At 35.5% G+C, this 10,431-nt stretch overlaps 2 protein-coding genes across 10 annotated transcripts in view; one reads left to right on the top strand and one right to left on the bottom strand.

Moving 5' to 3' along the window:
- Positions 1–6,488, bottom strand: part of LOC107703270 (coiled-coil domain-containing protein 158-like) — a 13,243-nt gene extending 6,755 nt beyond the window's left edge. For 6 of the 8 annotated variants that reach the window (XM_016505834.1, XM_016505831.1, XM_016505833.1 and 3 more), the window contains exons 1-4: positions 4,951–5,211; positions 3,895–4,003; positions 863–1,102; positions 407–575 (exon numbers count right to left, since the gene is read on the bottom strand). In XM_016505834.1, coding sequence (XP_016361320.1) covers positions 407–575; positions 863–1,009 — 316 coding nt within the window. In that variant the 5' untranslated portion in view covers positions 1,010–1,102; positions 3,895–4,003; positions 4,951–5,211. Of the gene's footprint in view, positions 1–406; positions 576–862; positions 1,103–3,894; positions 4,004–4,950; positions 5,212–6,409 lie in introns of those variants that run through there. The other 2 variants (XM_016505832.1, XM_016505838.1) reach the window with 2 other exon arrangements.
- Positions 6,489–6,504: 16 nt separating this feature from the next.
- Positions 6,505–10,431, top strand: part of LOC107703269 (protein FAM189A2-like) — a 14,271-nt gene continuing 10,344 nt past the window's right edge. The window contains exons 1-2 of one of the 2 annotated variants that reach the window (XM_016505829.1): positions 6,505–7,021; positions 9,775–9,831. In XM_016505829.1, the coding sequence (XP_016361315.1) occupies positions 6,722–7,021; positions 9,775–9,831 (357 nt within the window). In that variant the 5' untranslated portion in view covers positions 6,505–6,721. The remainder of the gene's footprint in view (positions 7,022–9,774; positions 9,832–10,431) is intronic. The other variant, XM_016505830.1, reaches the window with a different exon arrangement.

Below are 10,431 nucleotides of genomic sequence, written 5' to 3'. Positions count from 1 at the left end.
TATATAAATAAAACTTATTGAAAACAACTGTAAAATAATAATGAATTAACCTGTAAATAAAAACTAAAATGTGAACATACATGTATTCAAGGTGTAAGAAATATGTTATTACTTTTTATTTGATTGTTACACCACATGAAAATTTAGACTTTTCTTAAAAATCATTTTCTTTTTCTTAATCATGGATACTATGGATGCTATTTGTAACTGACCCAGATGACATCTACTTTGATTTTTTGTTTCTGCCAAATAATATATACAATAACAAAGCAATACAATAAAAGCAAAAATTACGTGTTAAAATAGTTTTGTACTGTACACTGTACTTGTAACAACATACACTTTAAAGTCAGTTTATATCAGGTCTGCAGTTTGCAATGCCATTTAGATGAATCTGTGTTTGTACCTTTCAGCTGGGTAAGCTGCATACGCCGCACTCCCAGCTCAGCAGTCATCTGCTGTTTCTCTAAAGTAAGCTGATCAACATTGCAGATCTTTTCTGAGAGCGCAGCCTGCTGACAGGCCTTCTCTCTCTCCACTGTGCTGAATCTGAACTCTGCCTGTCTCAATGCAGCCTGTTAAACCAACCAGTATATGGATGACATGCAAGAAACAATTATGAGAAGTGCAATATTAAACCCTCAGCTTGGACCAAAAGAAAACAAATGTGTAATATATCTTCATAGCTCTTCCTGATACACCCACCGAGCATCAATAATGCCTATGAATGGGGTTATTTAATCTATAATCGGTTTAACATTTGAACAGAAACTACCTAATAGCTAAGGAATCCTATATTGTGAATTAGTTATAGGAATAGTCTTTAAGTTCTACTGAAAGATTCTTCCCTAAATTTCCCCACCTTCAATTGTTGATTCTCCCCTCTGAGGCGCTCAATCTGGTTAGTAAAATACTGTTGCATGTCCACAGTGCAGCTGTGATTTGAGATAATATGCAGGGCATTTTCCAGTTCTGCGCTCACCACCCTGTCATCTGCCTCTGCCGTCATGACTTTCAGCAGACCCTGAACCTATCCCAGCTGGCCATGGACCTGCTGCAGTTCATGCTGCTTCAACAACGCCTGCAGATGCCTTCTCTCCCACTGAAATACACATAACAAAACTGAAATGAAAGCACTGGATAGCCAAAAAACTGCCTACATTCTCTAAAGAACCAGCGGATCTCAACTGGTGGGTTGCAGGTCTGTTCTGAAAGGGGTTCAGACATCTGGAAAAAGACAATTAAATAGTTCACCCAATAATGAAAATTTGCCTCAGGTCATCCAAGATCTAGATGAGTTAGTTTTTTCATCAGGATGGACTTTTTCAATAGAGAAAGCATCATTATGGATTCTAGATTTGTGTTTTGGCCAGAAGCGATGGTTTAAAGTTAAAACACCTCAATAATGGCTTTGTTTCTTACAAAACAGTTTTTCCACTTCACAAGACATTAATTTATGGACTGGAATCGCGTGGATTACTGTGATGTTTTTATCAGCTGTTTGGACTCTCATTCTGACGGCACCCATTCACTGCACAGGATGTAATGCTAAATTTCTCCAAATCTGTTCCAATAAAGACAGAAATTCACCTACATCTTGAATGGCCTAAGAGTGAATTAATTTACAGCATCTTTTGTTAATTTTTGGGCAAACTATAGTTAGGATGTCAAAATAAATCAGCCTATCAACTTTTAAAAGGGAGAAGAAAACACTTCTCACATCTTTTGGCAATAGTATGTTAAGTTCACTGTGATATTTATAAATTTGTTTTATTTTAAGGAGCTTTTTGTTTACTTTTGTAGGATAAAAATCTTTGCTACTGTGCCACTTGATGCTCAATGAAATACTTGAAGCAAGTTGAGATGATGTCACCTTATGTCAGTCATTTGTCAAGTTAAAAATTAATAACTCATATCAATGGTTTTGAAACAGGGAGTCCTCTTTGCATCATTCTGATCAAACCCAATGCATGTGGTAAGTCCTGTAATACAAGATGCAGCTGCAGTTATTCCTGTTGGAGTCTGAGGCTGGTACAGGCTGTGCCGAACTGCAGTTGAGCTGCCTCTCTCTTGGCTTGCTAGCGCTGTTCTCAAATCAATTCTCTCTCACTGCACAGACCTGACAGCTCAACCAGAGACTCATGTGTTCTATCTCTGCCAACAGCTCAAAAGTGTAATAAACACACTGGAGTTCGAAAATGGCATTCTTTAAAACGAGTTAGCTCAAATGATCTTAAAGGTGCATTGAGTACTTTTTCTCACTTAAAAAGAATAAAGTAAAAAAGAATAATGCTATCACAGCCTAAAATGTCAAAAATGATATACACATGAGACGAATACTATGCAGTTTAAATCAGTCTTGGGTGACAAATATATTACCATGCAAAACTTTGGTGTTGGTAAGATTTTGTTTGTTTTTGAGACTCTTATACTCACAAAGGCTGCATTCATTTAACCAAAAATACAGTAAAACTTTCTATTTTAATATATTTTAAAATGTAATTTATTTCTGTGATGGCAAAGCTGAATTTTCAGCAGCCATTACACCAGTCTGCAGTGTCACATGATCATTCAGAAATCATTCTAATGCTGATTTCTGCTCAAGAAACATTTTTATCTTATCATTAAGATGAATTTTCAGCAGCCATTACACCAGTCTGCAGTGTCACATGATCGTTCAGAAATCATTCTAATGCTGATTTCTGCTCAAGAAACATTTTTATCTTATCATTAAGATATTATTATTATTATTATCAATGTTGAAAACGGCTGTGCTGTTTACATTTTTTGTGGAAACGGTGATACATTTTTTTTCAGGACTCTTTAATGACTAGAAAGTTCAAATGAACAGCATTTATTTGAAATAGAAATCTTTTGTAACATTATAAATTTCCTACCGTCACTTTTGATGATTTCAATGTGGCCTTACAACTTCTGGACAGTAGTGTACACTTGTCAACAGGATATTCTACAATGGCATCTTTAATGAAAACTTTTGCTTTGGTGTGATGCTGCCAATGTATATCAGTATAAGGTTGATCAGTGTACCTCTGATCATTACCACTGACTTGCACCTTTTACTGTTGATAACACATTTCTTAAAGCTGAAATGCATCTTTTTTTGCCCAATAGTGTCCCCAAGTGGAAATGCAAAAATAAAGACTGACCACTCCTCTGCCTGTCATTGGTCAGTCAAACAGATAAGCCTGTCCAAATCGCACGCTATTGGTTGAGCCAATGTTGCTTGTTTGGGCAAGTCTGGATGCACAAACAAACTGATCAATGTTTTTATAGTGTCACAGAGAGAGACAGTGTTTAAAAACTTCCTGTCGACATGTCTCTAAAAGTTGTTATTAATATCCTTTTTTCTGAAAAAAAAAAAAAATGAGAAGAAAAAGCAAACAATCAAAACAAACTTGTCTTGAGTAACCTACACTGCTGTTTATTACTATAAGTTGGCAGAATTGTGTATGTAATTGGGCTGAGAGGTCTCTCCCTCTCACGGCCTTCTTGGCCTGGGACTGGGATTGAGCCAACTCCTCCTCCACTGACCTGAACCAGCAGCCAACTCAATTACGTTCCAACAAACCCTTCTCTCATTGTAGAGTACAGCCACATTGAGCATTTGAAGGCTATCCAGCATACCAGATGCATCAGTCAGACAGTGCTAATGTGAAACATCCAAGTTCTCAAGTATTGGTGTAAACACAAAAAGGGGCTGGAACACTCGGCTCATGTCCATGTTGTTTCTTTGACTCCAGCTCACCTATCTTTCTTTGGTCTTTCAGCTTGTTTTCTAACTCGAACATGAAACAAAACCATTTTAATCAAAAAGTGACAGAATGAAAAGCAATACCATTCAGCTGGGAGGATATGTACAGGATGAGAACTTACCGTAATAACTCCAACAGTAGTTGCAGACTGGTGGAATTAGTCTGCAAGCACCAAGATTTCAGTCAATATCGCCACCTCCTGGTTATGACTGGTAATGAGCGGCTCTTGTCTGTAACAGAATATATAATGTGATAAGATTATGATTATCTATTATGATAGATAAGATTAGATTCAACTTTATTGTCATTGTGCAGAGTACAAGTACAGAGCCCATGAAATGCAGTCTGGATCACCTACAGTATTCCAGTTAGGTTCTGATACTCATTGAACCTTAAACTTCTCAGAGAGACTAATACACAGGACATTTATTAAATAATAAAATAAAATAATTAGAATAATAATACAAACATAATTTAAAAAATAAATAAAATCACACACTCTTGAACACAGAATTTAAAAGAAAATAAATACAGATTTGACAAAGACATTTCACATGTTTTTAGTTATTTTAGTTGTCACGATAAGTTATTACTTTTTTTTTTAATCTATGCAGTATACTGTATAACAGTTATTTATTGTTCTGTATAGTGTGAGCACTGCTTTTGTACTGTATTGTATTGTGACAATCAATTTGTCATGGTTTTAATAAACATGATCAAGCATCATTTAAATATTTTATTAAATCAGATATAATAAAAGAGGTAAGAATATCCACTAAGACTGACAACTTCCATATCTGACCTCTCTGTCTCTATCTAATAAATAAAAGAATAAATAAAAGACAAATGTTTTTATTTCTTAGTGTGTTTGTGAATTATTCATATTATATTTATTGACCTGATTAATCTCCTCTTGAAGATTTTCCTTTAGACTGTGTATTCAACTACTCACTGTAAGGTCTGAATATTAATTAGATTTATGTTAATGTTATTGTTGTTCAGTAAATAATTTAATTGTTGGGGAATTAACAAATTGTGGACTTTTATCAGAACCATGAAAATCCAAAATACGTTTTAAGACCTTTGTTATAGAGTAGCTAAATGTATAGTTATAGAGTTACAGAGTGCATATTATTTACAGGTAAATATTTGCAACCAAATTAACTTGTCAACTCACATAGTAAGGCAGAAGTTTGTTCTGGAGATAGCGCGCTGAAAGTCTTCCGGTGGAGGACAGCAGGTGGTTTAAGTCATGTTTATCAGCTTTTTTTTGATAGCCAGAAAGTATCCTGTATAACTGTGATATTCACTTTCGCTACGAATTAAATTGGGAGTACAACCAGTTTTACATTTAAGGTAAATTTATTTTGTTTGCATCTGCAACAAGATTTGACCAAAGCTACCTAACATGCTAGCTAGTTTGCAAACAGGCGCCACGAAGCAGTCATCGTCACCATAGCAACTACAGAACTCGTAACACGCTAACCAATTAGCTGGTAAAACGTCACTCCCTATGGCTTTCCATTCAACAGGGCATTGTAACAAGTCGATTGGTGTTTTATCATAATTATATAAAATAATCCATTGCGCCTTTACCACATGCATCAGAAACATGCCTTTTACAAAATCAATGTTTGTTACAATAATGTCGCAAAATCAATAAATTAAATGTAAAAATGTTCATTTTAAAGAAAAAGGTAAGAAACATGCTAATTGGTTAAGTGTAAGTTGCCTTGCCATAGAGACGGTAAAAAGTATGTCCTGTCCTAGAGTCCTTATTTACAGTATTTACATTATAATTGCATGCAATGTATGTCCTGGGGGACCCCCAGTCCTGCACATTTAGTATGTCTCCCTCATCTAACACACCTGATTCAACTCATCAGCTCGTTAGTAGAGACTGCAAGAACCAAATTCGGTGTGTCTGATAAAGGAGACATACAAAATGTGCAGGACTGGGGGTCCCCCAGGACATACATTGCATGCAATTATAATGTAAATACTGTAAATAAATCAAACTAAATACTGTGGGGAAATATATTAATAAATATTAAAATAAAAAAATCTATTATCTTATAATAAACAGTGAAAATGTATATTATATTCACTATATATATATATATAAAGGCAATTATGTATTATTTTGTTGAAAACATGATATAGTTTAATATCTCAAACAGGCTGGTATTAACATTATATCATTTGAAGACATACGGTTATGCTAAAATATAGTCACATAAATGTAATCTAATACTGTTTACCTTTTTTTTTTACAAACATGTTTTTATTTTGTGTGATCTTATTATACTGCACTTTTGTCAGCACTTTTTGTCAGTAAAACAATTTGCTGTTTTTTTATGTGCTATAGAAACACGTGATTTGATAATGATTTTTATTTATCTGAAAAATATAAAGAAATTGTCTAAATGCAATTTCTTCATTTTTCCAATGATGATGTTTTTGATAAAATTCTGATGCTACATACAACCAAAGATTTATCATTCTGCAGTTTGTTTTGTGCATATTGCAAAAATGCACATCTGTCTCTTTTTTATTCAAAACTACGTAATGTCAGTGTTTTGGTGTCCAGTTGTTTATTTCCTAATAACGAAATAAAGAGTGCGTAAGTGTGTTACCTTTAAGCAATACAGACTGCAAATGTTTCATCATGGTGAGAGTTTGTCTCGATAGTGTGTCTCTTCTTCCCACGCGCCCCTCCCCCGCCTGTCCGCTCGCGCTGGCCAAAAATGTGAAACCAAATCCGAGCAGCAGGTCACAGAGCCTAGTTATTTTAAAACCAATACTCAACTACCTCGACAGGACCATGGAAGTAACGCGGAACGGGCAGTTTAAAGAAATAACCGTCGCCTTGAGAGACAGAGTAAAATGAGGGAGCGGCGATATGCTGCTTTAATGTTTATTGTTGTTGGGCTGCTCGTGCGTCTCCAATGTCTCTGCCCATAGTTCTGCCTGGATCTTGTTGTCGTTTATCGGGGGCTACTTTAGCCCATCAGTTCGCAGACGCATCTTACAGAAGCCGCAGCCGCCGTGTGTCCGCTCTTCCGTCCCGTATGTCTGGATCTCAGACGCGGCTCATCCCGGCGCTGCTGCCCGCACGCCCTCTGCTCTCCCTCGGCTTGCTGCAGCTGGTTCTCGGCGGCTCCATGGTGGCGCTCTCTTTCGGGGCTCTGTCCCTTAGCAACTCGCCCCCTATTAGAAACTCCTGTCCGTTTTGGTCCGGATCTTCTGTGAGTATTATATTACTAGCCATAAGGTGCTAATGCTTTTATTTTACGCCACATATCATGCATTCTACAGATATAAAAATGCATGCTTGTTAAAATGCCACTGTATAAGTGTACAGCTTTTCATCGATCCATTACAAACCAACAGGTGTAAAGGAGAAGTTTTATTGTGGTCTAATGTGGTCCAATGCAGTCTGATACAGAAACGTGGTGCTGCACTTTTAGTTCAGTCTATTTCAGAGTATATGAGCACAACACACACTGTTGTTTACCAATAATGCACTATGCACTAATATTTGTAAATTATTAGTCGAGTACCAATGTCCAGTTGTTGCCCTAAGGAAAAAGTTTCTGCCTGATCTCTCGGTGTAACCTAATGCAGTTGGGTTGATTCAGTCAAATGAAATAATAATTTAACTGGAATTTGACCAGTTAATTCAGATGTTACCACATTAAGCACATATTTAGGATTAACATTTTTACAGTGTACAGTTTACAGTTATACATGTTTACAGTATACCGTTTCACAGTAAGGCGTAATATCCAATCCAGTAACTAGATTTCAGTGAATGTCATTTAATTTAAATAAAAAAATTGATTATCAGATTTATCAGTCAATATCACATGAATGATTATTTTGATCCTGGCACAGTCACCAGACTTTTAAGCTTGTTTACATACATTATTATTTATGCATGTGGCTATTATACACAGCAAATGACAATGTTTTAACTTTTAATAGCTTTAAACTATTAGTCACTCCCAGAATAAAAGTTTCCTGATGATTTACTCACCCCCACGTCATCCAAGATGTTCATGTCTTTCTTTCTTCAGTCAAAAACAAATGAATGTATTTGTTCTTTTTCTCCATATAATGGACTTCAATGATGGCCAACGGGCTGAAGGTCCAAATTGCAGTTTCAGTGCAGCTTCAAAGGGCTCTGCATGATCCCAGCTGAGGAATAAGGGTCTTGTGTAGCGAAACAATCAGTAATTTTCTAAAAAAAAAAAAACATATATATATATACAGTATATATAAATTATATACTTTTTAACCACAAATGCTCGTTTTTATTCTGGAAGGGAACTAATCCTTACCTTTTTAACATCTTGAGATTCTCCAGATTCCTCTTAAAGCTGCATTCCGTAACTTTTTTTGGTTAAAAATGATCCAAAATCAATTACATAGCAAGTACATAACCAATCAGTGTTCAAAACTATCTCCTTACTTTAGCCCGATTCACAACTTCTTCACATTATTTAATTTCACTTAAAAAAAATTGCTATTTTCCAGATTATTTATTCCTGTGATGTGAATGGCTTTTTTAAAAGTTCAAATATTTCTTGTAGTCTTTACATTAAAGCTGCATTAGGTAACTTTTTTTTGTTTCAAAATTATCCAAAATCAAATATTGACCAAAACATAACCAATCAGTGTTCAAAACTATCTCCTTACTTTAGCCCGATTCACAACTTCTTCACAAAACTTCTTATTTTGGACATACTTCTAAGACGTAAGGTGCGTCCCAAATCACATACTTGTGCACTATTCTATGACGTTTTTAGTATGAATAGTGCAAGTAGTGCATTCACACTGAAAATTCCAAAAAGAAAAAGTGCACTTTAAATACCCGGATGATGCACTTAAATAACTGAAAAAATGAAGTGTGAAATGTTGCACACTTCATGCACTCAACTGTCGCAGCTTTAATTACGTAGCGAAGAGGGAGCGGCTATCAGACTCCGATTATGAATTACAAAATAACCTTATTTAATTCATACACTAAATGGTTGAGTACATAGTGTATGAGTGCATAGTGTGTAGTACTGTACGTCATCTGGGACATAGTATCTGTAATTCCGAAGTACAGTGAATATCCACACCATGATCCACAAACCTTAAAACATTAGATTCATCCGCGCTGAGGAGCCGTGCCGATGCACAACCCACGTAAAGAAGATAATTCCGCAAATAACTGAAATTGCAAGTCTCAAACAGAGATGGCGACAAAGAGGCAAAACTTACAGACTGCAGCTTTAAGTTTTTAGATATTTAGAAATGATCCTAGTTCTATGGTGGAATCCAGCCAAAGATATCCTCAAAAGTACAATTTACAATATTATTTCCCGTATTTAAGTGTGGTTAATATTTGTGGTCACTGGCAGGAGTTGAGTGATGTTTTGGCTAAGTGTGAATCTCTACTGCTTAACACTCTGTAGTGAGCAAACAACAGTTAACTTGAGCTAATGTTTATTTATAGATTTGAACTCCATTACTGATGAATAAAATAAATAAACAAAAAAATAAAAAACTCTGAAAACTCATATAATTGAAATAATTGTGACATTTAACAATGATGGAAATGATAATGATGAAAGCATTTAGAGTGTAATATTGTAATGCTGATTCACTCTTACTACAGAATTTTGTTGATTTGAATAAAATTAATGAATGTAATTATTTTTTATTGTGTACCTCACACAAACATTTTACAGTTAAAAAGAGCTAAACAAAAGAACCCATCAGTTGATGTAATTGACAGGAAGTGGCAGTGAAAGAGGAAATGAGAGGGAGCCGAGTATGGACAATGGTATTTGAATGAGGCTGCTTGAACGAGTCAATAAAACAGGATTTAAAAGTGCTGAAGGCCATTTTGAGCACGTGCAGCATCTGATGGGTAATAATGGGTTCATTATCAGTTAATCTGTCTGTGAGTGTTTGCCTCTTTGCTGAACAGACTGATTGTTTTCTGCAGGTCATCCTATCTGGGATTATAGGACTAACCACATGGAAACGGCCAATGCTTCTGCTGGTATGTGTGTTTTGCCAATATAAGACTGATGGTCTTTAAAGCAGTAGTCTTTATGTTCCCATTTTAATAAGCAGATGAATTGACTTTACTTGAAAGTGGGGTTACACTTTACTTGAAGGGGTGTGCATAAGACTGACATGAAACCTTCATAATCATGACATGACACCTACATAATCATGACATGACACATGTCATGAATATGAAGGTTTTTTATGCATGTTTATGACAACTGTCATTAAGTGTCATTCGCTCAGTTATGTAATTTTTAATGCAAAGATTGTGTCATGTCAGTCGTATGCACACCCCTTCAAGTAAAGTGTTACCGAAAGTGGTTATATGATGTTTACTACACTAAATTAGTCCTGTGTTGACCTAAACATATGTTTTCAGGGTAATCTTCTGCATGCCCGTGTCCTTATGTTAAAGGGGCAGTTGTTAGGCTCTTAAAAGACCCCTTAAATAGGATCTGTGTCCACCAGACATTCAGTTAAGACCTTGTTAATTAAATCTTAAGCTGACCATGAGCTTCTGCCTGCTGCCATTCATATACACTACAGTTCAAAATTTTGGATTAATTAATATATATATATATATATATAT

Source organism: Sinocyclocheilus anshuiensis, unplaced genomic scaffold (assembly GCF_001515605.1).
Source record: "Sinocyclocheilus anshuiensis isolate Anshui unplaced genomic scaffold, SAMN03320099.WGS_v1.1 scaffold542, whole genome shotgun sequence".
NCBI lineage: Eukaryota > Metazoa > Chordata > Actinopteri > Cypriniformes > Cyprinidae > Sinocyclocheilus > Sinocyclocheilus anshuiensis.
Note: the sequence above shows the minus strand (reverse complement) of the source record. Positions and strands in the feature narration are given on the sequence as shown.